This window comes from Tarenaya hassleriana, unplaced genomic scaffold (genome assembly GCF_000463585.1).
Source record: "Tarenaya hassleriana unplaced genomic scaffold, ASM46358v1 Cleome1, whole genome shotgun sequence".
Taxonomy (NCBI): Eukaryota; Viridiplantae; Streptophyta; class Magnoliopsida; order Brassicales; family Cleomaceae; genus Tarenaya; species Tarenaya hassleriana.
In genome coordinates, this window is record NW_010960187.1 from 5,941,254 (window position 1) to 5,969,086 (window position 27,833).

The 27,833-nt window shown below is 39.5% G+C and overlaps 4 protein-coding genes across 16 annotated transcripts in view; 1 reads left to right on the forward strand and 3 right to left on the reverse strand.

Moving 5' to 3' along the window:
• LOC104814230 (separase) overlaps positions 1-10,608 on the reverse strand; it is an 11,259-nt gene extending 651 nt beyond the window's left edge. Inside the window, exons 1-27 of one of the 4 annotated variants that reach the window (XM_019203327.1) lie at positions 9,925-10,608; positions 9,619-9,799; positions 9,418-9,525; positions 9,040-9,174; positions 8,542-8,948; positions 8,108-8,213; positions 7,880-8,005; positions 7,396-7,689; positions 7,203-7,319; positions 6,822-7,043; positions 6,627-6,737; positions 6,356-6,490; positions 5,889-6,260; positions 5,707-5,796; positions 5,239-5,502; positions 5,037-5,160; positions 4,162-4,941; positions 3,536-3,767; positions 3,249-3,351; positions 2,959-3,153; positions 2,731-2,777; positions 2,414-2,643; positions 2,078-2,321; positions 1,414-1,828; positions 803-1,042; positions 622-709; positions 6-517 (exon numbers count right to left, since the gene is read on the reverse strand). In XM_019203327.1, the coding sequence (XP_019058872.1) occupies positions 6-517; positions 622-709; positions 803-1,042; positions 1,414-1,828; positions 2,078-2,321; positions 2,414-2,643; positions 2,731-2,777; positions 2,959-3,153; positions 3,249-3,351; positions 3,536-3,767; positions 4,162-4,941; positions 5,037-5,160; positions 5,239-5,502; positions 5,707-5,796; positions 5,889-6,260; positions 6,356-6,490; positions 6,627-6,737; positions 6,822-7,043; positions 7,203-7,319; positions 7,396-7,689; positions 7,880-8,005; positions 8,108-8,213; positions 8,542-8,948; positions 9,040-9,174; positions 9,418-9,525; positions 9,619-9,799; positions 9,925-10,553 (6,507 nt within the window). In that variant the 5' untranslated portion in view covers positions 10,554-10,608. Of the gene's footprint in view, positions 518-621; positions 710-802; positions 1,043-1,413; positions 1,829-2,077; positions 2,322-2,413; positions 2,644-2,730; positions 2,787-2,958; positions 3,154-3,248; positions 3,352-3,535; positions 3,768-4,161; positions 4,942-5,036; positions 5,161-5,238; positions 5,503-5,706; positions 5,797-5,888; positions 6,261-6,355; positions 6,491-6,626; positions 6,738-6,821; positions 7,044-7,202; positions 7,320-7,395; positions 7,690-7,879; positions 8,006-8,107; positions 8,214-8,541; positions 8,959-9,039; positions 9,175-9,417; positions 9,526-9,618; positions 9,800-9,924 lie in introns of those variants that run through there. The other 3 variants (XM_010542177.1, XM_010542168.1, XM_019203329.1) reach the window with 3 other exon arrangements.
• Positions 10,609-11,693: 1,085 nt separating this feature from the next.
• On the reverse strand, positions 11,694-16,123 carry LOC104814238 (SPX domain-containing membrane protein At4g22990-like). 7 transcript variants are annotated; one of them, XM_010542212.2, is made up of 12 exons: positions 16,017-16,119; positions 15,124-15,265; positions 14,860-14,915; positions 14,645-14,765; positions 14,229-14,540; positions 14,057-14,161; positions 13,472-13,935; positions 13,097-13,398; positions 12,688-12,863; positions 12,401-12,591; positions 12,195-12,328; positions 11,694-12,097 (listed from the first exon to the last, which is right to left on the reverse strand). In XM_010542212.2, the coding sequence occupies exons 3-12, from the start codon at positions 14,910-14,912 to the stop codon at positions 11,859-11,861; spliced, it is 2,097 nt and encodes a 698-aa protein (XP_010540514.1). In that variant the 5' UTR covers positions 14,913-14,915; positions 15,124-15,265; positions 16,017-16,119; the 3' UTR covers positions 11,694-11,858. The 7 variants fall into 7 exon arrangements, with proteins under 7 accessions (XP_010540514.1, XP_010540536.1, XP_010540506.1 ...); XM_010542234.1 differs by lacking the exon at positions 15,124-15,265 and having other exon boundaries at positions 12,688-12,860; positions 16,017-16,123; XM_010542204.1 differs by lacking the exon at positions 15,124-15,265 and having other exon boundaries at positions 16,017-16,123.
• Positions 16,124-17,162: 1,039 nt separating this feature from the next.
• Positions 17,163-23,703, forward strand: LOC104814278. Of its 2 annotated transcripts, none has more exons than XM_010542245.1 (17): positions 17,163-17,259; positions 17,350-17,559; positions 18,385-18,806; positions 18,918-19,143; positions 19,254-19,502; positions 19,622-19,737; positions 19,865-19,963; positions 20,095-20,182; positions 20,283-20,512; positions 20,611-20,795; positions 20,909-21,108; positions 21,252-21,584; positions 21,672-21,773; positions 22,107-22,404; positions 22,582-22,730; positions 22,837-23,121; positions 23,355-23,703. In XM_010542245.1, exons 3-17 carry the CDS (start codon positions 18,508-18,510, stop codon positions 23,532-23,534), a joined length of 3,039 nt encoding a protein of 1,012 aa, XP_010540547.1. In that variant the 5' UTR covers positions 17,163-17,259; positions 17,350-17,559; positions 18,385-18,507; the 3' UTR covers positions 23,535-23,703. The 2 variants fall into 2 exon arrangements, with proteins under 2 accessions (XP_010540547.1, XP_010540555.1); XM_010542253.1 differs by having other exon boundaries at positions 22,645-22,730.
• Positions 23,704-23,763: 60 nt separating this feature from the next.
• Positions 23,764-27,804, reverse strand: LOC104814292. 3 transcript variants are annotated; one of them, XM_010542273.2, is made up of 9 exons: positions 27,471-27,804; positions 26,484-26,629; positions 26,228-26,315; positions 25,634-26,066; positions 25,462-25,515; positions 24,971-25,068; positions 24,379-24,504; positions 24,192-24,281; positions 23,764-24,093 (listed from the first exon to the last, which is right to left on the reverse strand). In XM_010542273.2, exons 1-9 carry the CDS (start codon positions 27,531-27,533, stop codon positions 23,980-23,982), a joined length of 1,212 nt encoding a protein of 403 aa, XP_010540575.1. In that variant the 5' UTR covers positions 27,534-27,804; the 3' UTR covers positions 23,764-23,979. The 3 variants fall into 3 exon arrangements, with proteins under 3 accessions (XP_010540575.1, XP_010540567.1, XP_010540584.1); XM_010542265.2 differs by having other exon boundaries at positions 26,484-26,635; positions 27,471-27,794; XM_010542282.2 differs by lacking the exon at positions 27,471-27,804 and adding an exon at positions 26,750-27,436 and having other exon boundaries at positions 26,484-26,635.
• Between the last annotated feature and the right edge of the window lie 29 nt (positions 27,805-27,833).

The following is a 27,833-nucleotide window of genomic DNA, read 5'->3' on the forward strand; positions in this document are numbered from 1 at the left end:
CTGCGGATCCCAGTAGGAACACCATAACAAACAGGAGCAGCTCCTATTAGAAATGGCAGCATGCATGCCTCTCTAGCTCCGGCCATGAACGAACCTATTGTACGTCCCTTGTGATCGCATATGGAATTCCGAGATCCGTCGAAACTTGTTGCCTTCTTCCGTGAAGATGGCTTCTTCTTCCTCATCAATGGTTTCTTGGTGTTGCCTTTTATATCCATGGCTGCTAGTTCATCGGCTAGTGAGTTGCAGCAGTGGCTGCTGCAATTCTCTGAACAACTCGACCTCTCTTTCAACCATCCTTCCAACATGGCCTTCCCAAACCGGTCTATGTCTCTGTCCGTTACGTCCCATAGGTTGGCCACGATGGCCGGGGAACTGGCTAGTAGATACGACAGTGGAATACCTTGTGGAATGTAGCAGCCTTTCAGCCACAATGAACCGCTGCTGCATCCCATCAGGAAAGTTGCTGCACAGTTTTCCAGATTCTCAATCTCATGCCTCGAAATATACTGTGCTCCTGCAGGTATTATCAAACATCAACAGTTTTTAAGAAATCAAACTCAGAAATGGAAAAGAAAAAGCCCGATTTTATATGGACTGGTAGAGATGAAATCATCATACCGCTTCCATGACCAAAGTATAAAAAGAGGTCATGGTTTTTCAGAGCTTCAGTCAGCTCTTGAGCAGTTGGTACGGATCCAGCTTTGCCCTGAAAAGTACACGAAATAACAGTAGTTCAATAGATGATCATGATGTTTAACACTAAAAAAATATAAAACAAAACAGGGTTTCTAAGCTTTACCTCCAAGTTTTGATCTTTGAACCAGCTCTCAAACTCGACTTGTGTATCGCTGAGGTCACCACCAGGATTTAACAAATAAAATGCATCGAGCGGATCAATGAGAGGGATGGGAGCAAGATGACATGTCATCGACTCTCCTTGGAGACAGCGTTTCTTTTGCACTGCAGATATGCTGCCCACACAAGGCATTCGGTATACCTCCTGTCTTCTTAATACTGGAATGTTCTCCCAAGGAAGCATCTACCCAAATGTTAACGAGTCAGTCAGTCAGTCAGTCCAAAACATATGGCCAGTCTCAACACCGAGACTAAGTTAACATAAGACAATTTAAATATTGGAACTCGAAGCCTGATAGATACATAAGTCTACGCACTACCCAGAACGATAAATCATCAACCAAAGCCTTAAGCTTATCTTAATTTCACTACGCATCAAACCTAAGAGACTAATCGAGAACAGAAATAAATAATTAATGCAGTCAGTATTAGCAATTAGCAGGTCAGGTTTATGTCATGCTGTCATGGGTGCACCATACCACACAAATAACCGAAACAAAGTTTTTTTTCCTGATAATACATGTGCAGGACGTGAGACGGATGTAATCAACTGACCTGAACCTCAGGATCCAATACAAGAATAATCGGTTCTCTTTGTTCTTGACCCTCATCATGCAGCTCAAGTTTGGTTGCTGCTTCATGTATCAGTTGTAAGGCCAATCCATGCCTGCTTTCAGAAACATTAGATGCAGATGTAGGGGTTGTACAGCTATCTTCTTCATCAAAATAGTCCCCTCGACCTACATAGCAACCATTTTTTAAGCAAAGCTGAGCAATGCATGCTTCTCCTTTAAAGTCTTCTGTCCCACCTCCAAGAATAACCTTAAGAAGCATCTCATTTACTTCCATTTTGCATTTGGACCTGAGATCATTCAGCAGTTTTTTCTGCATAATGTCTGGCAATTTGCAGTTAGACAATTCTCCCAGAAGCATGTGCCTCCAAGGACCGAGCCAAGAATCTTCTAGATTCCTAGAACAAAAGAAGGTGAAGTGATATTGTCAACAAAAATTGCAGACTTTTCCACCAGTGTGGATCTACAAAGCTGGACTAAAAAACAGTCCTCACTGTATTGAGTCAATTCTTAAATTTCCTCACGAATAAACACATTAAAGCATGAAGAAAAAGCTGAAATATTTCAAAAATATAATAAACCAGGAAGCAAACTCATTTGTTGCTAAATTGCTCAACATGTACATCTGGTATAGAAAAGCATCATACCTAAGGAATTTACCAAGACGATTATCTAGTTTCTTTCTCTTTTTCCACCATAAACATCTATTCTCTTTTGTGTCTTCTGCCGGAAACTGAGAAGAAGAAAAGTAATTCTCCTCCAATATTGATTTGAATGCTGGCGCTACGTCATCAACCACAGTGGAACCCCATGGGCAGAGCCATTGCTTTTTCAAATCCTTCAATCCAATTTCTTCATTAGAGCGAGGATTTGTGTTGTCATCTGAGATGTCTAGCGAAACATAACCTAACTGAGATCATGTTCTATATGTGTTGACAAAAAGAAAATCAAGTTGATAAATGGGTCTGCAGGTAGAAATTTACCTTCTAGAACTGAAACCACTGGCAGAAGTACAGCTACTGGTTGACTCTTTGAATTTAATCGCGACAAGAGCAGCCATGCACAAACAGGTGAAGAAATTTGCATAAGCTCCCGTAACAATCCACTTAAAGCACCTCCAAGCAAACTAATGCAGATGATTGCGGGGCTTGAAAGATTATTGAAGAAGTTCTTTACAAACTGCAGAAGATCTTGAGAACGATCAGGAGCAAGCCTACAATGTCGAGTAAAAGAATAGAGTTAGTAAACGGGAACTTTTGTGGCATGTTAGTTTGCTTCTGTTATCTATCTCAACTCGGACCTGGGTAAGTCCAGTTCAGCAGCAGCCACAGAACATGAGCCAGTAGCCTGTATGAACTGAAAAGCAGTAACACATGAAAACAGTACATGCATCTTCTTAATGAAAAAGAAAGGAAATAAGCATTTAGGTGTGGCAAAAATCACCAATAAATACAGAGGTTACAGGAGTAGTTATCCGCCACCCCCAATCGAAAAAGTCGACAGACAAGCCAAATTAGAAATTATTGACCTCTTTATCTGATTGGCATCTCTGCATGTGTCCTCTGCTCACATTTGAAAAGAACTGGAAACTGATATGTGTACCAAGTGAGGCTTGATGAAAATATGAAACCCAATGACTTGCAGATAGCTCATCCGTACATTGGAGTGAGAACTCGGCACTTGAAGCAGCTAGCAGATATAAAGCAGCAAGCAAACTTGAAACCTGTTATGAATCAAATAAAGTCAATACACTGCAGAATCAAGATCACAGCACGACTGGCAACATCAGGTTATCGATGAATACAGCCAAACATTTACCTTTTGAAAAAGTATTGGAACCTCTCTGCTGAGTACAAAAGCCAACTTTAGCAACACCACCAAGTTTGGAAATGGAATATGAGAAAGTTCACAGCAGGTAGACCTGTTGGAAATAACAGTCAGAAAGCAAAGAACCATATTAAGTACACAATTCTGATAAGATATTTGATCAATTTAGGATAATAGTTTCCTCATGGCAGCAGTTTTGCTTGGGAAGGACGGAAGTCCCAGCCTAGCAAAAACAGATCTAAGTGTCATATGAACAATATGCACAAGCTCTTACATACCCGCTCGCCCGTAAGTGATAATTCTGTAGACTCAACCAGCACGTGTTGTATAGTATTGATGCACGCTCAACAGCAAATACATCTAATGTAAGTTCCTTCCCTATAAAATCTAGCAATTGACCTATAGAAGGCGGACTGAGGGTAGAGTGGTTGCTGTTAAACAGAACGAAGATGCTCTGCAGTAGTGCTTCATGTGCTTGATGAACTTTTCCAGAGTCTGCCAAGCATTTTCCTGAACAAAAAAAAATTGAAGTTATCAGAACAAACACAGATTTTCCAGTCAGAATTTCGTAACTGAATTGTGTTTGTCAAGTGAAAAAGTTGAAGAAAAAAAATGCATGTTTATTGCTGGTCACCAAGAAAAATGCGGCTGAGGAACAACACTTTATGACAGTCAATTATGAAAGGAGAAGGAAAACAGAATGCAGTTTGTATGGCCAAAAACTAGCACATTCTTAAAGTCTGTCAATAATGTATGGACATTTGAACTGTTACTGGATCCATGTTCTCTTCTAACATATAATGTCTGCTGATTTTGTCAACAGAACAAAAACTATCTGCAGGTATCATCTGCATGCATGCAGTTATGCTTGTAGAAAAAAATATCAAAAGGAACTAGAACTTACCAAGGCTAACTAATGTGGTAGACACAATCCTCCTATAACAGAATTCCCATTCCAAACGTGTTAACCAATTCAGCGAGCCAAACTCCATTACTTCTTCAGAGCAACACAGCAGACATTTTCCATTATTGCAAATGCAAATGCCAAGGGTTGTACTTTTTGCATCCAAGATCGACTCCCTTTCATCAACACCATTTGGCAAAACAGATTCAACACTAAAACTAGATTTTTTTGAAACATCTGCATCCATACTAGCAGAACAGCTTTGACATTGTTCTTTCAGAGACTGGCGCATTGAACGGGTGATCCTTGAACTAGGCTTAGATATCAAATTATTGTCCTTTGACAAGCAAGTTTCAGAATTTTTAGCTCTTCGACCCCTCCTGGTGTCTCTGTTAGCTGTTAGCGCCTTCTTTATACTGGGTCCCATTTTGTTTGACTGATATCCTACATTTTTCTCGACGTTATTCCCATTCTCTCCTTCATCAAAATTTGCTTCTGCATGACGACTACTGCTACTTTTCCATGCTGAGCAACTGATTTTGCTTAAGGCCGAGCTAAACAGACTTTCAGCATGGGATAATCTGTCTATCTGAGAGAGACTAGCTGCACTGTCAAACTGTCTTTGAGTTAAGTCTCCAAGTTGCTGATCCAATTTAGCTTCTAACATCAATCTGCACTTGAGGCAAGAAAAATCTCTCTGATTATTGAGTAGCAACTCTTTTGCACTTTGGAGTTCCTTTGCAGCTAAATCCAAACTTAGCTTTTTGTGGTAGAGATTTCCTATTAAAGATCAGTGACACAACAGCTGTGAAGTAGCTTTCTATAAGGGAAACCACAAGAAAAAACAAACTGCAGAAAAAAAAGTCTATACGTACCTAAGGCAGAAGAAAATGCCACTACAAATGGCGATAAACTCTGTGAGCATGAAATGGCTTTGCCCCACGATAGAAGTGTTTCTGCTTCTGCTCCGTTCCCAATTAGCTCATTAACAACTCCAACCTGCTACATGCCAAGATATAAATAAAAAGAAAGTCGGTGTAACTCAGATAGAGTAGAAACCTTGAACAGAAACAGGACCTGAAGAGTGCTTTCCAGATAACACTGGAGCACATTCCACGGACTTAAGTAGCTTCTATTGATATCCCAAAGAAAATTTCCACATGGCCAGAAATCAGTTGCTATCGATTTCACCACCTCTAAACTTTTTATCCCGTAAACCCTTATCTCGGTTGTTCTTCCCGCGTTGTTATGCTTTTCAGACTGCTTCTCAGCTGTATACTTAAACGTCTCTTGAAAACTAAGAGTCCGTATCCTATGGGCTTCTTTTGCATATGAAAGAGCCTGTGAGGAAGGAAAACCATTAGAAGTATTTACATCAAAAGAAAAGCTAAAACTGGGACCAATTCAAATTACAAGAAATCTTCATGTATTTGGGTATTAAGAACCCAATTTCAGAAACCACTGCAAACTCTAACCAACACAATTGGGAGTATTTCACAAGTATACTTTTCAGTAAATAGATTCAAAACGTGTATCCTGATTTACCTCAGAAAACTTTCCGTGCATAATGAGCCTTTCACAGAGATAATAATATAGATATGCAGCTGCAAAAGCCGGATGACTAGGAGGTGGAACCTGATACCATTAGCAAGCAAAAATATACATCACCTATTGCCCTTGATAAAAAATGTTATAGAAGGAAAATGAACAGAAATCAGTTTCCTTACACTTGAAAGGAGCTCCGAAGCGGTGTTTTTTATATCATCTATTGTAATGTCCGGTTGAAAGGTTCTTCGTGCATACTTGTTGGAGATATTGAAGAAATCATAATGTAAAAAGTGGAAGTTCTGCAAGAACCCGATTGATTTTGCTTTGGATTCTTTCAGGCAATCCATCCAGAACTCAACAGACAAAGAATTTTCCCCACAGTACTCTGATATGCTCAGGATGAAGGCATCACTTATCGTAGAAGGACATAATGCATGGTTGAGCCTTCTAAACTCCCATAGCATTGCTAGACAGACCTCCATTTTGACATTCTTCCATTTAAATAATTTAAAGATCAGCTGATATAGTTGATGATGGAGCTCACTGCAACCCTGAACACAGATGAAAAGAAGTATCTCAAGACCGGAGAAAAGTGACACAAACACCATAAACTGAACTTCCAACCAGATAATACTACAACAGGTACCTTCATTGACATCAAATCGATTATATTATACAGTAGGGGAATCATGTTTTCCGGTAGCATGCTGTTGTCTCTATCAACGGGGTTGGGAATACTTAGCCAGAGACTCAGTGAAGCGCTAATATCTTGGAAGACTTGCTGGCAAGGACAATTAAGGAAAATAAGTTAAATGAGAAGATAAACTTAGGCATGGACACTAAAAGATAGACTAAATATAAATGCAATGAACTGTAACTCAAATTACTGTAGAAACTAGCGGTTTATGCATCAACACCTTTGAGTTTGGTTCAGTTTCCTGGATACATAATGCTCTTAAACAATATGCAACAGGTAATTGGTGGCAAGATGTAGAACCACGGTTAGTTGGCTCGGAATATACATCACCCTGTCACAACGAGTACCAGAAGTTGGTCACAAAAATGCTAGGAATACGGGCAAGCTATCAATGTAACAAGGTAGTGACATGTACCAATATAGATATTGCCTCGGACAAACATTGAATGCAGTCCCTTAAGCGTTCAGTTCCAGAGGTTCTATTCATTCTTGCTTTCCATATTAAAATCCGTGCTCTTTCTATGTGCATATCTACAGTGACATAAACATCTTTCAAAAGAATATCTGCTGTTTCCATTTGCATCTGCAGACCACGATTTGAGGATGAAGGGAACAGCTCCTCGTAAACAAAAAGCTCCTACAAAAATTTATACAACAGAGGAATTAATAAATAAACAACACAATGGTATCTCAAGCACCAAAATCCACATATATGTACCAGCTACATGTGACAAATTTAACTAGGACAAACACTATATCCATCCAAACAATGACTGTAATGTTGTTAGGACTCAACCTGCTCTAGGATTTTTCCCATAGTCCTCCTTGAAAATTTCTGTGAAGATGACAGCAAAGAGTACAGAGTTGTGCAAGACTTAGCCGGATCCAGATTTTCATGACGTCTACATTCCATCTAATAAAAAGATACAATCAGATACTGTTAAGTCAATAAGTAGTCCTAAAGCTTATATTTCTTCAAATAGAGTTACCTTGACCCAATGCCTCACTACTGCCATAGGGCCTGGCAACTCTGTGATCAGGTCTCCAGCTGCAGACCAATTTTCTAGAAGTAACACAATTTTCTTTTTTAATTTATGTCTGCTGCATTGCTGGAGGATATCGAGATAGAGTGCATATCTGTTACATGCTTCACCGACAAAATCAATAATGGCTTCTTCTGTCTGGCAATCCTCAGATGAATTAGATTGATTTACAAACATCTGACAAAATTTTTGGACACAAGTCCAAGATGCTCTAAAACACAATTTGAGCACCTTGCAAGCCTGCAAAATAGAACACTTACCATGAACAGAGGCAAGGTACAAATTGAATGGAAAACAGTGCATACGTGTGCATAACATCAACATGGATAACTCAAGAACAAATTTTTCTGTAGGCATCAAACAGGTTTGCATTGCAAATCTACAGGAAGCCTAAATTGCTGAAAACCATTTATAGCACATATGTACTCACCTTTTTTAGTTGCTTATTTCTGTATAACACTACACCAATATTGTAAAGTGAAACAAAAAGATACTTGAGTTCCTGAGGTCGAATCCATGGACTGGATATTACATCCTCAACTAGACAGGCACTGATCTGAAAAGGGAAACAAGTCACTTAGGTCCGCAATGGCATTTTCATGAAATGTGGAACTTGAACAGAAATTTTTATTCTGATTTGCAAGAAAGCATTTTAAACCTTCACTTTAAGCTGAGTTCTCAGTGACAGGATGAATGCAGCCATAGCCACATTTAGCATAGTCTTGTTATGTTCATTATCTCTGCCTCCCTTGTCAGACATACTCCTAACAGTAGGTTGAAGAAATGTGAAAAACACATTAAACTGCCAAGACAATATTCAACCAAAGAAATATATATTGTTCCTTATTTTTAATACAATACTAACTGCATAGAAACAATAGCTCCCTACTTTTCATGGTGTTGCAGCCACTCGCATATTAGCCTAAGGAAAATGAATGAAGTAGCCTTTTAACTGGTAATCTTACGAAACTATTGTTTTTACACATGCCGGCTATAGACAGTCCAAAAACTGATAAGTTATTTTCGCACAGTAAGATGGACCCCAGCAGACCTGCAGGAGACAGCACAAGAAACAGAAAAATGATACCATACCTCTGAAGGAAAAGACAACCATCGCAACAATGAAGAAAAACTTCCTGTAAAACAGATAGATGGGCAGACGGACAGGCGAATTCTGTTTCCAATACTATCTTCCTTTTCATTGAATTTATCAAATCTGCAAGTGGTAGGCACAAGAACTTCAAGGCGTCTACGTAAGGTAGCTCGTAAGTCTTCTTGCTATTGTTTGTGCAGGTAACATTTGTTTTACTATTGCAACTCTCTATCAAGCCCAGTAGAGAAACTAAGTTCTGCCACCTATCCTCATCATCAAGCAGAGCTCGAATCTGCCAATCATCTGTTGTTTCTTTAACATCACCTTCTCTGAGCTTGAAATCAGAAATACCAATGGACAGCCCGGCTGAATAAAGTCTTACAATCATATTAAGGTGTGGTATAGCCTGCCAAATGCTAAAAATATAAATTTACTACTCCAGTGTACTTCTCGATTAACCGTGTGAGATAGGTTTACACGCCCAAGAGTGAAGATACCTCAGAGAAAACAGACGCTATCTCGTTCAAGTGTTTTGAAACTCTGGCACGCCACAAGTATTCTGCTCCTTGGAACTTATGAGCACAATATGAGATTAGATCAACAAGCTCAACCCAACTTTCATCAGTTTCAACCTGGAAAAGAAACAATATAGTGAAGCATTACAAGCGTACAGCAAATGAGTTTCACCATAGCAGCAACCAGCTAACAAAGGTCACCAAATCCAAATGTAAAGCAAAGGGCAGGCTATGCCACAAGAAAAGGCATGGAACAAAGAGGCACAATATCCAGCGAGTGTGAGTTGTGAGAAAAATTGTTCCCAAATAGTTAATAGATGTATAGAGGATAGCAACCTGAATGTAAGCTTTAGCACATACCTGAAATTCACAAGCTACAGATCGCAACAAAGACACTGAAATGTCAACTGTAAGTGACATTTTCCTCTCCTTCACTGCGAACAGAAAAGACAGAACTTCGCGGGAAAACTAGACATAAGAATCGGGTTATAACATTAGTTAGAATACAGTAGATACAATAAAAGCAGTACAAAGAGGGGGGAAAGTAAGGGCAAAGATCACCTTGTAAGCTCGATCCTTTAACAAAGGCGATTTAAAATACTCCTTTATGGATAAGCCACAGAAAGAATGCACTAAATTTTCATCAAAACGCTCTACTTCTCTAAATAATGAAATGGTGCATCTACCCAGATTTGTGGCGAGCACTCTGTGCAACTTCTCATACGCGTTGGCATCTAAAATCCTGCAAGGTACCAAATAACCAGATTGCACAGAGTTAAAGGAGATGATCTCAAAAGTCAAATTATTTTCTGAATTGGACTCGAAAATGAATCTGAATTCGCAGGACAAAGTTCATCTCATACTGACCTGAACCAGGGTTTGACCTCCTCGAGCAGCAGCAGGACTGTCCTGTACCGGTCACTGTCCACTTCCTGACCCATCGCTACACACTTGAAGATCGCCGCAACAACCTCCACCACGACCATCGCAAGCTCCGTCCCTCCGTGCTCAGCCTTCGCCTCCGGCAAGCACCGGCGCTTCCTGGAGCTGGAATTTGATCCCCCAAGATTCGCTAAAACCCTAAACCCATGGGCATACGCAATTTCGTACAAACCCCAAGTTTCTAAACAGTAAATCATCCTGAGCCTCTGCAGTTGCACGGTGTGAGGCTTGCAAGCCAACTGGGTGGAGACCAATTCCAAGCAATCCAAACAGAGCTCGTAAGTTCGGAACAAATCGTCAGCGGATTCACGAGATTCCCGGTCGGGATTCGCGACGGAGAGGCGCTTGGGTAAGAGAGATAAGGATTTGTTGAGAAAAGGAAGAAATTGCTTGGCAAGGGATCGTACGGCTAGGGTTCTGTCTTGCTTACGAGGGGTTGAGAGATCTGAGAACGATTGGAGGTGCTCGGAGAACAAGGAGAAGACTTTTCCGGCGTCGGTGTCGCCGGAGGATTCAACGAGAGAGAGAAGACGAACCTCATCTCTGGACGCCATTTTCGAATTTCCCAAGGATTGTTCAGTTCCCGCTAATCGAAAACTTAAAGGGGTCTTGTTCTAAGATCTCTGTCTATTCATTTATTCATTTAAAAAAAAAACATTTCTACAAAAAATACTTTTGGCATCCAAAACCAAAACTATTTTTTAACATAAGATTTAAAAATATATTTTTTAGCATTATTATTTTACGAAAATATCGAACTTAGTGTAATAGAATTTATTTGTTATATAGTATTTGAAATAATATAGAAATATAATTAAATTAAACGTAATATCATAAAGTATTACCATTAACTTTTTATTCACATATCGTAATTCTCTTGTTGGATATTTGACAACGACACAATTAAGATACTAAAATATGTTTTAAGAGTAATGGAATTATTGTGATAATATATATAACATAATGTAATGTGTAACAAAAAAACAATGTACATGTTAAAATAATTTGAGACAATATAAAATTAAAACCAAAGCGTTGTTCGTTTATGTCTTCTCTCCTTTATCTCAGGTTCTCCTGTTCTGCGGATCTGCACACACTAACCTGATCTTGTTCCTCTCTGCAAGCCTCTGTATCAAACAGAGGATCCGAGCTTCATGTTCGCCGATTCTGTTTTGTTCTTGATCCGTAGATTCTGGTTCAGCTTTCTCGACCGTGAGATTCGTGTTCTTGGTGATGAGCGCTGGCTCTGTCAAAACGGAAGAGCTGGACTTCTTGTGGAACAAGTAAGCAGAATCCGATGGACTGCTCTGTCCTAAAACCTCAGAAAGGGAACACATGAGAATAACGGTCGGGCGTTAGAATCAGATGACATCCATAAAACCCATTATTCTTCTCCTCGTCCTGGAGCGAAATCCGGATTCTTGGCTCGTGGACCGCAGCAGTTCAGATCTCGAGCTCTTTGACTTGCAGGACAAGGCAGAGAATGGAACTGATTCTGACTCTGAAATCTTCTGAGAACAGGTGATGATTGATGCGGTTTCAGAAACGATGTCTGAGCCGTACGAATACGTTCCTGGTCCGTGCGTTCGATATCTCCAATCGTTGGGATTGGATTCAAAACGATATATAGTCGATCAAAATATCGAGTCTATGACATCCAATAAGATATAAAAAAAAATACTCTTCAATGCAAATATTAATCGAAAATTGCCACAAGGGAACCAAAATTTTTCCAGGAGGTCAGAGTAAAAGGAGAATACAAAAAAGGGTCGCTGTCAAATCCAACGGTGATAGAGGAGACCTGGGAGGATCTAATTGACAATTTTGATTTATATGGGGCGAAATGTGAGAAAGAAGCGCTAATACAGGGAGTTATATGTGAAGCAAGTAGCAACAATGGAAGCTACACAAATGACTAGAGACGGAAGAAGAGTGGCGTTCAAGAGCATACCCTGTCCTAAGTAACCTGCGGCAGTGATCGTCGCGTCGGCGATCACCCGAGCTATCGTTCCTGCTTCCGTCGACAGCAATCCTCCGTTATACGTCCCTCGGGAAAGCCTCGACGACATTACCCGCGACAGCAGCGATAAGTTGACGCCTGAAAACATATCAGAAAAGAGTTTGAATCGTTGATCTTTTTCATCACCCGGAGAAGGATTTCGGGTTAGAAGTTTTTTCGGGCGTCAGGGTTTTACCTTCGAGAACCTCTGCAGCGACAAACATGACGAGTCCCGAGCAAACGTACTGCGGAACCGAGTAAGGAACAACTACATGGAAGCTGAGAAGTATCCCGACGCAGACCACAATCTCGGATACCAACAGAATTTGTCTGGACAAAGATATATCAGTTCGAGAAACATCGACGATAAAAACAGATTGAGAGGTGGTTTGAGGATCTTACCGGTCTTCGAACATGTTGCTAATGTAGCTTCCGACGATTATGTTAACGGGTAGAACAGTGAGGCCGAGACAAGCCAGGAAGGTTGCAACGGAGCTCGTCGACCATCCGAAGTAGTACGAGGTGACGACACTCGATTCTGCGAGAAGAATCTCCATGGCGTACTTAAGCATGAAGTAAATCAATAGCTGAACCTGAAAGAAATTAAACAGCAAAACCGAAAGGAAACATCATTTCTTATATTCGAGTCGGGAAAAAGCTTCAAATTCATCCAGTTCGAGGATTCTTACCTTAACCGAAGGAGTGAGTAATCGATAAGCGGATGCAATGGAGTTGGCAGGTTTTCGGGAATGTAGTAGAGATTCTTCGCTTTCATCGAGCTCGTCTTCATCCTTTTCGGTTTCCTCGGCAGTAATCAGAAGCGGCTGTTTAAGACCTTTCTCCAGATTTCCATTTTGAACAGCTTCTGCCATTTTCAAGAATAGATCAAAGATTAAAACATCATAATCGAAGCTACAAGTATCGTCTTCGGGATCTTTCCCCGAAACAACAGTTTACTTCGGGTAACCAAACAGGGGAACGGGTCCCGATTAACCAAGATTTACACCTTCATACTCATCATTCTTGATCATCGTATCATGATCTGTGCATGAACATTTCCGTTTTTCTATACAAACGACACGATATATATTGACATACCGGAATTAGTCTCCTCGGTAGTATGATTCTCCTCGACGTCACGGGCTGGTTCTCGAAACGAAACGACCAACCAGACCAAGTAAATAAGCCAAGCCACTGCCATGACCCAACCGGGCAAAGTATCCTGGTTGAAGGTAAGCTTGTAAATCTTGAATTTGGTTTGAAGCAAACCAGCAAGAGCCGGACCACACGCCATCCCGAGAGCACTTGCGCTGACAAAACCCGCAGAAGCCTGCATACGGATTTTCAATGGCACACAGTCGCTAATATATCTCCTGTTAACTGCTCTCGCTGATCCGAACCTGAAATGTCGGTAGAAATGATGATCAAACTGGCCACATGTAACAAGTTTGAAGAAGTCGGAAAGGAATTTACCCGCAAAAAAGACGGCCAATCAAGAGAACGGAAATTGAATTGAAGTCGTAAGCCAAAGCATATAACAAGTTCCCGACAAAGAGGACGATACTGCTGAAAATGAGCGGTTTGAAGTAGGATTTATTGGACCAGGCGCTGAAGTAAACCGAAGAGAAAAGTTGAGCGACTGCCATAGCGCCAATCACGATACCGCAAACCGTCGCTGCAGCTCCGAGGCTCATGGAATAGTCATCGGCTGTAGGGACGACGATATATGTATTAACCATATAGAGGAAAGTGTTGGCCAAGTTCAGTAGGAGAGACATGAAATGGTATCTCCCATCCTCATCATCCGTCGCCTCGTCTCGGGAAGTCGGTAGCTCTTCTTCTTGCATGATAAGAGCGTGTTGACCCATGAACTTAAGGAAGTTCGTCGATCGTGTTAGCCTGTCTACAGCCGCTTTAATCGAGTCCACCACCGGGTCCTGCGGAAAAATCCGTGCCGAGAATTACTGGTAATGGCCAGATATATCGAAAAAGATGGTTGCATAACCATAATCGTGTCATTTATCTGCATGCCCGACTGATGATCGATCATCTTATTACCTGAAGAGGAAGAACGGGCTGATCGTAAATCGACAAGTAACTGCCTTGATTGTTTTGAAGTTCGTGAAGATTGCGGGATATGGCCCCGACAACTGCCTCGAGACCCTGAAAAGTCCGATATGATCAAACGGTAAAAGCGAAAATTTTTACAACATAAAAATCTTAAACTTACCACATGTTTGAACACTTGCTGCAACTGAGAGTAAGGATGATCAGCACGAGTCTTCACGTAGTAATCCGTGAATCTATAACCGAACCTCTTATCGAATTTCTTGAGTATCTTACGGATACCGATAGCGTTCATCTCAACGAAGAACAGGAGCTTGAGGAGATCTTGCCCGGCGGCTCTATACGCCTCCCGAAGGTCAGTCATCTGAGATATGTCGGGCTGATCTCGGAGAGATTCATGCCATTCCCTTAGTTTCTCTAACCTACTCGCCAGCAGTCCTTGCTGTTCCATTATGAAAAGCACGATTTTCTCGATCTGAAACAGATACATACATCCATGATCATGTAGACATATATATATATATATATATAAAAAAAGAGTTGATTGTATATGAATTCAGACATGAAAGGAAACAACACCTGATTATCCAGCATCCTGGAGAAATCTTTAAGAACATGGCGACGATCTAATGATCCTACATCGATTTGGTGAGTATATTGCTTCACTTTCTTCTTCATCAATTTGTAATTTATGTAATATCTACAAAAAGGGAAAGATGAACAATCTTTAACTTGAATCAGAACTTTTTAACTTGCGAAAATTAGATCGAATGTCGTATTATTGGAATATTTACCCTTGCCATTCTTCAATACACCTTTCCTTGAGCTTCTTCCCAAACCCAACCATCTTCTGCACCAAAACAAAAAAAAAACAGAGAATCAGAGGAGAAAAAACCTTCTATCACAGTATATATATGTGTGTATATATATATATGCTTAAAACCGACAAATCACCAGAAACTCAAGATTCGATAGAGAAAACTTGCAATACAAGTGTGTGTGTGTGTGTCTGTATATGTAGATGTAGGTGTATGCAATTGCTAAGGATTGATTTTTACCAAAAAAAAAATTGCTAAGGATTGATTTTGATCTGCCTGATCCTTGCTTTCTGGATTTAGCGAGAGTCAATCTCAAGCAAAGCAGGGAGAAATGTCAAATCAAGCAAAATCAGACATCCTTAATTCTTGGATGATTCAGAATCTGGAGAAACAGAGGGAATATAACATTATGAATAAAACAGTGTTCTAAATTACGGCTAAAATTTTGAACTTTTTAAGAAACGGCTCTCGTGATCTCCCCTGCGAGATACACGTGATGAATAGTGTTTGATGTTACGTTCTTCCGTTTGTTTGCCGAGAAAATGAGGAAATTTTCAAGAAGAAAACGAGAACCGCCCCAGCTGGGGTTTCCCTTTTTCTCAGCCCTTTCCGACATTTTCCTGGCTACCAAACAGAACCCAGAAAATTAAAACTCAACCAGAAAGACGCCCAATTCTCATAAATTTCGCTCCTTTTCTCAGCAAGCAAACAGGAAAACAAAATAAAAAAACAAAAACAAAAACTTTCGCTTGATTCAAGTCCAAAAATCACGGCATTACCCAAAAATGAAGTGACCAAGGAAATGACGATTGACCAAGGAACTCGAACCCCAGAAGCTATGCCCTTCGAAAATCATCGAGATCACAAAACATATGTGGGTGTTTGTATACACGCATCTATGAACGAAAAAGAACAGAAGAAACAACGAAACAGGCGAAGAAGACAGAGACACACACACACATATATATATATACACACCTCAAAAGATGATCACGAAAATCCCAGAAGCGAAAGGAAGAGGGAAAATTAAAAATTTTAATAAATTTTTCAGCATTTATTTTCCTCGCAGCCAGAAAGATTTTCTCTACCGTAGAATAGGAATTGAGGCTGAAAAATAAGGTGGATTCTCTTACCCTAATTTCACCGAGGACCCAAATCGAATTTCCGCTGCAGAATTCAGAAGAGACAAAAAGAAATTGAGACTCAAGAGAAGAACTAAAAAAAAAAAGACAGCGGCTTTGAGGAGCTATGGAAACACGTGTTAAATACAAACAGTTATATGAGAGCGAGTGGGAAAGAGGGATGCATGTGGGGACACTGCAACAGAGGTTTTTTTTTTTTTTTGTGCGGTCTTAGAATTCTTATACCTAAAATGCCCATGTATTCAACTCATATTTAATAATATTCCCTTTTCAAATGAGATTTTTTTCTTATAATCCGATGTGCCATTTAATCTAATTACATCTTTAGAACGGTCCAAAAAGTCCGGATGAATCTTTTTTCCCATATTTTGATTTGAATCCATGATAAGTCAATGAGATTTTATTAGTACATATATACCAAAAATTAATAAATATGTATATAATTCAAGTATCCCAAACATAATAATATAGACCATTATATTTTATATTTTTTAATATAATTCGAAAGTTTATCGAGTATTTACATCTCTACAAAGATCGAAAAAGTTGAAATGAATCTCTAGAAGACTTAAACCGGAATCGGGAAGAAATTTATATATAATTCCACAAGTGTTCTATATCTTTCCACACTTATGTGAATGCATATATATAATTCATCGGTTCAATTCTCATTTTTAAATTGTACGATAATTTGTTTTTATACACATATGTATCCTAAATAGTTATCCCATTCACATTTCACACATCAGAAAAAGGAAAAACCTTTTGCATAGATATATCCGTAGTAGAAATCTTGCCATATAATATTTATAATTGTTTATATAGTTTTGGATACTGTGATGAAAAAAATGCATGAAATATGGATATAAATAGCATTCAGGTTTCTTTTTCAAACATAAAAGGGAAGAACGAATGGACATGAATCAATAATCGTGATGGGAACATGGAGAATATTTTCGGAATTGATAAAGAAAGTTTCCTTGTTAATTATAATTAAAATATATAATTTCTATTTCTAGGAAAATTATCTGTTCAAAATTATAGGGGTTTTATTGTAATTTAAAGAAAATACAATTGCGTAAAAGTTTATTGCAAGGTTATTTTTTACTTGAAATAGTAAAAATCGGAACAAAAGATTCGGACATGGGAGAGTGGCATGGAATGGTTCGTTGATTCCCTCCTCCCTCTCCTTTATTAAAAAAAAAAAGTTCAGACAAAAATGGCGACCTATTTGGTAACCGCCTCTTTCCTGTTTTTTTTTTTTTTTGTTGGTGGTTTTTTTTTCCTGTAATTTCTTCGAAAAACAAAATTGTTGATTTTTCAGCGAAGGACCATTAAAATCACAGCCACGCAATGGTTTCTTCTTCGCTTCGACTCGGATCAGCGATTATCCCCGTGAATTCGACAGTCTCGCAGAGCAATTCTAGGGTTAGGGTGAATTTTTGGGGATAATTACGATTTTTAACGGAATCGATCGGAAATCATCGGTCACTAATAGCGAGCGTTGCCGTAATTCGACGGTAGTTAGTTGAAGGTATGTTTTTGTCTGCTCTTGCGGCTCTTTTTCTTTTTGGTGCTTGAAGACTCGAATGAAGTTTCCTGTGCTCATTTCCTTTATGTGAGTATCTGAAATTAGATATTGCATGTTGCGGAGTTTGATATGCATTAAATTCAATAGGTGTTTCAATGATAACGTCTTGTCGATGTATTATTATTATTATTATTATCTTATGTGCTATTGTCTTTCGATCATCTAAAAGAACAATTAAGGTTGCCCATTTGGAGATTGTATATCGAGTTTCCTATTGCGCTGTACTGCTGTTCGCTTCCGGTTTCTTGTGTTGTCATTCTTGCTAGGCTAATTACAAACTCTAGTTCTATTTCAAGTATCAGCCAATTTTTTTTAGGAATCAAGGTTTCCTTCATGAGTTTAGGTTCTGCTCTAAACTGTAATTTGGTCTCGTGTTATTGCAAGTTGGGTGCAAGTTTTAATACTAATTTAGTTCAGGCTGGAGCCATTCAGTTGGTATCTTCTGAATTGTAATTTAACTTGCTCAAATGGAAGTTTGGATGCGGAAAGCTAAGGAACATTAGTGTTAATTGTCATAAGTTAAGTAACTTGCTCAAATGGAAGTTTGGATTTAGCTGTCTGTTATAAGTTAAGGAGCATTAGTGTTGTTTTACGAAGACCATCGAAATGAGGATATCTTTTAGTTCAATAAATTGTGGCTTTTTTTCCCACCATTTGCAGATCATTGTCATCAACATAGTTCCTAAATAGTAAATATTGTTCAGTTATTGGATCAACTGTGCTGAGTATATTCCTCTACATTTTTTTTTTGTTTTTGGGTTTCTCTAGGTACAAGGTTTTGTCTACTGAACTTGAGCCTGGGATCTTGAAGTTATTCCATAAACTAGTCCTGTTTTTGTCAAGATTTGGCTTGTCGTCAAGAAATTGGAGGATTACGTGTAGGGGAACCTCATGGGCTCGGATAAGCATCCTGTTAGTTTATTAGATACCTTCAAAATGGAGAGGGTCAGAATAATTCTAACCCACACTTACCCTTATCCGCATGAGCATTCTCGCCATGCAGTGATAGCTGTGATTTTGGGTTGCCTATTCTTTATTTCATCCGACAATATGCATACCCTCATAGAAAAATTAGACAACAACTTCAAGTGGTGGTCAATGTATGCATGTTTGCTTGGCTTTTTCTATTTCTTTTCATCTCCATTCATCGGGAAGACTATCAGACCAAGTTATTCAAACTTCAGTCGGTGGTAAGTGAAATTATCTTTTCTTTTCCAGATAGGTAAAAAGTCACTTTTCCAACTTAACTATTCTTTTTTTAACCAAATATTTTTTTTTTTATTTCTTGTTTTGGTCTGTAGGTACATTGCTTGGATTTTAGTTGCAGCCATTTACCATCTTCCGAGTTTTCAGTCAATGGGTTTAGATTTGAGAATGAATTTGTCCCTGTTTTTAACTATATACATATCATCCATAGTCTTTCTTCTTGTCTTTCATATCGTTTTTCTTGGCCTTTGGTATATTGGTCTTGTTTCTCGTGTGGCTGGAAAGCGCCCAGAGATTTTAACCATTCTTCAGAATTGTACTGTAAGTACGCTATTCCCAATTCTATACATCAATGCCACTTAATTGTTTAAAAGTAAATTCTTTTCAAGTGATTTTTTTAATTCTTTTCTTAACGCCTCTCTGTCTTGTAGGTTCTTAGCATAGCATGCTGTGTGTTTTATAGTCATTGCGGTAACCGTGCTATTCTGAGGCAACAACCTCTTGAAAGAAGACACTCTAGGTGGTTACCGTCTTGGAAAAGTGAAGACAAGCATAGTACATGGCTTGCGAAATTCATTCGTATGAATGAGCTGAAAGACCAAGTCTGCTCATCATGGTTTGCCCCAGTTGGATCTGCAAGCGATTATCCACTGTTATCCAAATGGGTCATTTATGGGGAGGTGCACTATTTCGAAATTGGTTCCGACTTTTATGCTGTTGAATAGTTTATTTGACCACTAGTTAATTTCTCTGTTCTCTGTCCAAAAACTCCTTTCGTTCCCTTCTTGCCTATCTGCAGTTGGCTTGCAACGGGCCGTGTCCTGGTTCATCTGATGAAATTTCTCCTATCTACTCTTTGTGGGCAACATTTATTGGTCTTTACATTGCTAATTATGTAGTCAAGAGATCAACAGGGTGAGTAGTATATTTAACGTAACAATTCAACTGAAAGGGTTCTGCATCAAAAACTGAACTGTATCTCTATTGTTGCTGTTCTCTGTCTTCTTGTTTGATTTACTTTGATGCCCTCTATACTACTTAGGTGGGCTCTTACACACCCTCTTTCCGTTGATGAACATGAGAAGCTGAAGAAGCAGCAAATGAAGCCAAATTTTTTGGACATGGTTCCTTGGTATTCTGGGTATGCTACATGCTAACTAGTCTTCTTCCTTGCTGAATTTATTAGTATTATTGTTATTATCTATATAATAATATTTGTGAGAGGAAAGAGCATTTGAAGGGGAAATCTTGACTTGGCAAATTATACTGCAGAACATCAGCTGATTTATTCAAAACTGTTTTTGACCTCCTGGTATCAGTGACAGTGTTTGTTGGACGCTTTGATATGCGAATGATGCAGGTGTGCTTCCATAGTTTATGATGTGACAAGATCTTTCATTTCTTGTTCTGCAGTTGATTTTACGAGCTGCTTCTTTTCCCTCCTTTTTTTATTCCTTTAGGCTGCAATGAGCAAGGCTCATGGTGGAGCTGAGAAGAGGGAGGTTTTATATGATCACTTGAGTGAAAAAGAAGATATCTGGTTTGATTTCATGGCAGATACTGGTGATGGTGGAAACTCATCATATGCTGTTGCAAAACTTCTTGCTCAGCCTTCTATCAAAGTCCCGTCAGGCGATGGGTTTCTATCTCTTCCACGAGGTCGCTTGCTTCTTATTGGGGGAGATCTTGCGTATGTCGCCCATGAGTTAGCCATCATTCTTCACATGTTCTCTAGCTTTGTTAGGTCGTAAATGTAACTAAATGGACACTATTGATGATTTATTGCAGGTACCCCAACCCATCGGCATTCACCTATGAAAAGCGTCTCTTTTGCCCCTTTGAGTATGCTCTCCTGCCTCCTCATTGGTATAAAAGTGACTCTATTGCTGTCAACAAGCCTGAATTACCCGATGGAGTATCTGATCTGAGGCATTACGATGGCCCTCAATGTTTTCTTATTCCGGGAAACCATGGTTGGCCTCAGTTCTTGGCTTCATTTATCCTACTATGATTTCTTTCACAGAGACATGCATATCTACCTGTTTTCTGCTGGCATTGCATCTGACTAGAGTGTTATTTTTGGTAGACTGGTTTGATGGGCTCCATACTTTCATGAGGTATATATGTCACAAGAGTTGGTTGGGTGGATGGTTAATGCCCCAGAGGAAAAGCTATTTTGCTCTGCAGTTACCTAAAGGATGGTGGGTATTCGGTTTGGACCTGGCACTTCATGGAGATATTGATGTCTACCAGTTCAAATTCTTTTCTGAATTAGTTAAAGAGAAGGTAGCTTCTGTGTTTTTTCTTTTTTTTTCTCCATATTTCTACTCTGGGAGATGTTTAGCTAAATGCACTGCCTTGAAATTTTATTGCCTTTGGGTGGGTTGACCTCTTATTTTCGTATTTTTATTCATATCCGTTTGCATTAGGTTGGGGAGAATGATGCAGTGATCATCATCACACATGAACCGAATTGGCTGCTTGATTGGTACTGGAATGATGTTACTGGGAAGAACGTGAGGCATCTGATATGTGATTTCTTGAAAGAAAGGTGTAAACTTAGAATGGCAGGGGATTTGCATCACTATATGCGCCATTCTTGTACTCAATCAGATGGACCTGTCCATGTTCAGCATCTCCTTGTTAACGGTTCTGGTGGTGCCTTTCTGCATCCAACTCATGTGTTCCGCAATTTTTCGAAGTTTTATGGCGCTACCTACGAAAGCAAGGCTGCCTATCCTTCTTTTGATGATTCAAGCAGGGTATCTTGTTGGGTTATCTCACTATTCACCAATTGACTTGTTTCATTTACAATCAGATATTTTATGGCTGTTTGCTGTTGTTTACAGATTGCTTTGGGGAATATATTGAAGTTTCGAAAAAAGAACTGGCAATTTGATTTCATTGGTGGCATTATATACTTCATCTTGGTCTTTTCCTTGTTCCCCCAGGTGTGTTTCTACTCAGTTTTCTGAGCTTTTGGAGTTCTTTTCTCTTTTCTGGGCATTGCTTTTTGTGCCTTTGGTTGTTTCTTCTGCTTGTAATGCTAGTCTTTAGAAGATTTTCAGTTCTGAATTGTAGAGCTGGCGAACAAAATTTTCAGATCTGACATTGTTGAAGCGTTTTTTGGCTAAAGTCTGCACACTAACACTCGAGACAATTGTTTTTACTATATGCCATGAAACGTTTTTTACTTAGGTTTTGCTTATTGCAAACATGTTTTTACGTGAACCGTCTTTTAGGCTCAAAAGAGAGTCCCTTACCTCATTCCTCATGGGTTTCAGTGTAAGCTAGGTCACATCTTGCGGGAGGACTCCTTCTCTGGTCTCTTGGGGAGTTTTGCTGGCACAGTGTGGAGTGCCTTTGTGTATGTTGTGGAGCAATCTTATGTGTCATTGGCCGGTGTCCTTATGTTGCTGATAACTGCGATTGCGTTTGTCCCCTCGAAAGTATCTCGGAAGAAACGGATGGTAATTGGAATTCTCCATGTTTCTGCACACCTGACTGCAGCTTTGATTCTTATGTTGCTGTTGGAACTGGGCATAGAAATGTGTATTCAGCATAATCTGCTTGCAACTTGCGGTGAGTTTCTTTTCCATGTACTATTGTTTGGTATCACTCTAGCAGTATTCTGTTGCACTCTGAACCCAAAAAATGTGTTTTCTGTTACAGTTATTGTTGAAACTGAGTTGACAAAACTAGGTTTTTGTGATCCAATGTTGGAATTGTTTTTATGACATCACTACTTTCACTATATAGGGTATCATACGTTGTATCAGTGGTACCGATCAGTGGAGAGTGAGCACTTTCCTGACCCTACAGGTCTTCGAGCCCGTATTGAACAATGGACGTTTGGCTTGTATCCAGCCTGCATCAAGTATCTTATGTCAGCTTTTGATGTTCCTGAGGTAATGTTTACATCCCACTCTTCCAACAATGCAATGTTATCTTTTTCTGCTTAGAAAAACAAAAACCCGTCGGCGAAAGCTGATGCAGAGTACTTAAAAACATCAGGTGATGGCTGTCACCCGGAGCAACATTTGCAAACACGGGATGGAGTCGCTTTCTCGGACTGGAGCCGCCATCTATTATGCGTCTGTCTTCCTCTACTTCTGGGTCTTCTCGACCCCCGTGGTATCTTTGGTTTTCGGAAGTTACTTGTACATCTGCATCAACTGGCTCCATGTACACTTTGACGAAGCCTTCTCCTCACTCCGGATAGCCAACTACAAGTCTTTCACCCGTTTCCACATCAGACGTGATGGAGACATCGAGGTTTTCACCCTTGCAATTGACAAGGTGAGAAGCCGTCTCTACTTCAGCACACTCGCTGCTGAAATAACACAGTACATGATATGATAAACTACCCTCTCCGCTGCTATGAAAGCAACAGTCAACTCGGTCATTTATCATCGTTAGGAGAAGGAAAAGCAAAACCTGTGACACGGATACAACTAAAAACGAGTTTTTTTTTTTTCTGTCAACTTGCAAAAGTGACTTGTGGAGCTCTTTGGTTTGGTGAATGGATACAGGTACCAAAGGACTGGAAGCTGGATAGAGATTGGGATTCAGAGCCAAAGCAGGCGGGGAAGATGAGCCATGAGAGAAGATATCCGAGCAAATGGTGTGCCACAACAGCACAGCAAGACCCTGTAAACACTGTAAAGATTGTGGACCGTTTTGTTATCCGTAAATCCGGGAGAGAAACCTGAGAGGATCAGTTCTTCGCTTACGGAGCTCTGTCCTCTGATCCTTTGTATCAAGTAGATAACCTCAGATGGTTCGCCTTTTTCCCACATCTTTGCTCGTGGGAAAAAAGGAAAAATGCCATATGGTAGCCTTTAGTTGGAGAAGCTTATATGCTTTAAAGGTTCTGTTTCAGTTTTCAATCTTTTTAGGACTGCAATTTGACATTTTGACCCGTGGAGAAAACATTCAAGAAAACGTTAAAAAGAGTGTTCTTCATATCTGAATTGGAACAACATCGCCTATTTATCCCGTACAACAAATTCATGTAATCTACTTCAGGAGCCCCCTTCCCTCTCAGCTATAAAGAAGACAAAAAAGGAGGAAAAAGAAAAGAAAAGGAAATGGGAGAAGTTCAGAAGGTACATTAGGTCTCACCGGGTTGGTGCTTTCTTTCTTTTTTAATTATTATTATGAAGAAGGGGCGTATTCTTTGATAGCTGTAGCTAGCCTATCCCTATCTTCTGCAGTCTTTGTCCTTATCAAAAACGTTCTTGGAGTAACACTATTGCTGCCGGAATCATCCTGCATAAACCAAACACGAGACATGAAAACCAGAACAGAAGATATCATAAAAACATACAAGACAGTATCAGCATCAGCAGAGGAATGTGTGTTTTTACTGAGGTGTGGAATATTGCAACTAGGGAGTTCTTCTGGGCATTCGTCTTGATTCCAGGATACAGTAGTGCATTCAGAAGCAATTTCCCAACCTGTCAAAAGGGTAAATCCTTTATAGATGATATGGATGTATCAAGAAGAATTCATGTTTCTGCCATGAACAAAGTATCAGCACAAACTGAATCTTACGTCATTTCTGATAATAATCGTTGGTTTCGATTCTTTCGTGCCCTTGTCAACGCTCTCTTTGCACTTAATACAGAGATTCCCAGATCCTTTATCTTTCCATGTATCTTTATCTTCCGGGTCATTAGACTGCACATGTTCACAAAAACACAGGTAAAACAAATCTATTGGAGTTATCAGACGAACAGATCATCCTGATATATTAGAGAAAACGATGAAAACAAATCCTTTCCAAGCATTGTGTTATGAACATTGGTGGAATCAAGGATGAAGATACACTGGAAAGCAAGCAGTTCAATCCAAACTAGTCATTTCCCTCTTCAAGGGAAAAATGTCAATGAGACCAATTGTGATGTTTAGTTCATTTAATGTTATATATGCAAATGATTTGTTTTTGCTACATATAGAATTGATTATTGATGCATCCCCTCATCTCATCCTGGCTGTTTATCATAAATCACTTAGGTAGGGTTATTATGCTGACGGACAGAAGCTGGAACAAGTAGAATATTTGGACCATTCCTACTGAAGAAACTGAGGAAACTATAGATCCAGCCGAATAAATAAATATCAAACAACTTTCAGCTAGCAATACCTTGACATAAAGCTTACACTTGACCTGATGAACCAAAACAATACCCTTTTCTTCAACCTTCTTGACAGATGGGCTGCTCGGTTGAGGTGGCTCGTCTTCTGATGAGTCAAAAAGCAATTAAAATGAAATATTCCAGGGATTATTCATGGAAAATTTCTGTTGGGTAAGCTGAACTTTGAGTAAGACAATAGATCAAGATTATGGAGGAGCAATCCAAATCCTAGTTATCGAACAATGGATAGCTGATTGTCATTACATTTTCCCGTTCCCATAAAATTGGCGGATACACGCACTGTTTCTTAAGTGGCACAAACAAAGTATAATCCCATCATCAGAACAACGCAAGGAAAACAAGTCCCTGAACTAACGAAATGGTCCATCATTACTCTCAAATACAGCGTTAAAATATGTTGAACTGGTAATTTCAGACTTAATCCTTGAAAGGAGAGCGAAAACCAACAGGACAGAAACATAGACTTGAATAGACTTACCACGGTCTGCATCGTCTGGACCATTGCTCTTTACAGTAATGGACACCGGACTTACTAGAAACAGCAAACCAGGTAGTGGAGATTAGATTTATGAGATAACAAATCATCCTAGAGTCTCAAGCTGATCCATCATAAGTCTAATAAACAGGAATGCTCACGAAAAAGAAGATACCTCCAGACATGGACTGGATTTGATTGTTGGAGAATGAAAAAGAATGTTGGCTATTGGAAACTACACCAGAACCAGATTGACCGCTTGAAAATAGGCTAGGTTGAGTGCTGGTGGTCAAACCAAATTGTCCACTGCCGAACAATCCGTTTTGGCTATTGGAACTTAAACCAAATTGGCTGCTAGAGAATACTCCAGATTGGCTGTTCGAGAACAAAGCGGACTGACTACCGGAGAAAAGTCCAGACTGACTGTTCGATGCAGATGCTGCACCTGTGGTTGAGTTATTTGTAACAAAAAACTTCTTATCAGGAAATAATTTAACATCGTTATTCTTGATCTCAGGCACCTTCTCTGTTCCATGAGATTCAGAAGATTGATTCCCCCCATCCCGACTATTTGCTTTTAGCCAATTAACCACATCACTAAACCTTTCCTGCATGAGAATTGAGACAAAGTAGAACTAATGAGCAAACAAGGAAACAAAATTATATCACCCAAGAACCAAGAGATTCAAGTAGCTGATTTCCCGTGCTAAGAATCGGTATTGAAACTCATGCCATAACAAAAAAAATAAGAATGCTGGACAAAATTTACGAGAATGTTTGATGCATGCGCAAGATAGTCACGCAGCCCATCTTCCCAAAGTTCATCAGGGTGATTTTTCAGCTGCATTTGCACCCAACTGTTTAACATCATCAAAAACATAAATAGGTTATTAGGGAAGGTGTACGACATCAAGCATCCATCAGAATAAGGTGCATATTTTTGGTAGAGAGTAGCATATAGGAGTGCATATAACCGTACTGAAAGTGATTCTGTAATGAAATCTTTTTTGGAAAACATTGTTCACCTTGCAAATTGATTATTGAGAGCCCTCACATGCTTCCTAGCTGACTCAGCCCTCTGCTTATCCAATGTTGCTGTTGTTGGTGAAGGCTTCTGTGGTGGTTCCACACTTTGAATGCCAAACAGGGATCCTCCCACAGACTTTTTATGCTGAAACTGTAAATCGACATTGAAATTTATCCAATAACCAACACTTCATTACCCAATACTAGTACTAAACGGAAGACAACATCGATAACAAGGTGCATGACAAAATCTCAGGAACAAAACCTTATCAGTAGGAGAGAATAGTGGCTCCTTCCCGTTAATAAACCGAAAAATCAGTAACAAAATTTGTAATGATCAAAAGAGTAGAGTCATGACATTTCTACTACCGAGATTACATTCATATCTAAGGCTTATTCTGAAAAACATGAGTATGGAATCATAGGTAACGCCATGACAATAAGTCCTAGATAAAGCAAAACATGAGCACGAGGCCATGGACATGATTCTACATAAAAAGAGTATACACATCGACGAACTAAGCCCAAGATTAAAGAATTCCTTTGTCGTGGCTTCAAAGCAAATCATCGCTTTACAGAGAAGAAAAGCCAAATAATGGCTAAGAAGGACCTGAGAAACTCCATATACCGAATCCCGTATCATTATGGACTAATGCCCACAGGTTGTCGCCAAAAAAAATTACCTGCCTTTAGGCATTTCACCGGAAAATCAATTAAAACCGCGAAAAAAGTAACTCGCTTCAGCATCACCACCTATACTAAACAAATAATCATAAAACAATTGCTAATCAACCTGCAAGAATCGAAAAAGTCCCCAAATTTTCTCTTGTGGTCAATTTCCGGTGACCAAAAGGAGAAGATTCAACGAATACAGCTACATTATTCATTCGCACAACCGGATTCGACACGAGATTTACCCGACTAAATCGGAATCTATAATACACGAAAGAAAAACCGGAGAAAGGCACGGAAGGAGAGAAGCTTACCGGAGAGTCATTCGCTGTTGCCGGAAAAGTGTCGGAGACGGCGGCGCGTTTCGTACCCCTCATGATCGACCAGCAGCTTTTGCCGACGGAGAGAGAAAAAAGGCCAAAGAGAGAAGCTGCGAAAAGGGGAAACCCCAAGTAGGGTTTTTGCTTTCCCTTAAATTAATTGGAAAATTGGCGCAGAGAGATCAAGAATCTGAATCTCCCGACAAATTAATTCTTCCTAATTTGTTTCTCATTTTCAGCATATTTAAGATTAACTCAAATCCAAAGAAATTGAAGAAAGAGGATCTGAAAAACACGGGAGAGTTAAATAAATAAAATATTTAGCATCATATTTAAAATCTGATTTCTATGTGTGTG

Bases quoted from the DNA above. Each gene is read 5' to 3' on its own strand.
- LOC104814238 (XM_010542188.1), bottom strand. From the start codon at position 15,739: ATGATTTTCGAAGGGCATAGCTTCTGGGGTTCGAGTTCCTTGGTCAAT. The intron at 14,916-15,662 runs GTAATGCCGTGA...GTTTTGGTGCAG, and splicing joins CTTGGTCACTTCATTTTTGG to AAGATGGTTGGGTTTGGGAA. The intron at 14,701-14,859 runs GTAAATATTCCA...AAATCGATGTAG, and splicing joins TGTATTGAAGAATGGCAAGG to GATCATTAGATCGTCGCCAT.
- LOC104814278 (XM_010542245.1), top strand. From the start codon at position 18,508: ATGGGCTCGGATAAGCATCCTGTTAGTTTATTAGATACCTTCAAAATG. The intron at 19,503-19,621 runs GTGCACTATTTC...GCCTATCTGCAG, and splicing joins AATGGGTCATTTATGGGGAG to TTGGCTTGCAACGGGCCGTG. The intron at 22,405-22,581 runs GTGAGTTTCTTT...TTCACTATATAG, and splicing joins TAATCTGCTTGCAACTTGCG to GGTATCATACGTTGTATCAG.
- LOC104814292 (XM_010542265.2), bottom strand. From the start codon at position 27,533: ATGAGGGGTACGAAACGCGCCGCCGTCTCCGACACTTTTCCGGCAACA. The intron at 26,067-26,227 runs GTAAATTTTGTC...ATTCTCATGCAG, and splicing joins CGCATGCATCAAACATTCTC to GAAAGGTTTAGTGATGTGGT. The intron at 25,069-25,461 runs GTAAGTCTATTC...TTGACTCATCAG, and splicing joins TCCAGACGATGCAGACCGTG to AAGACGAGCCACCTCAACCG.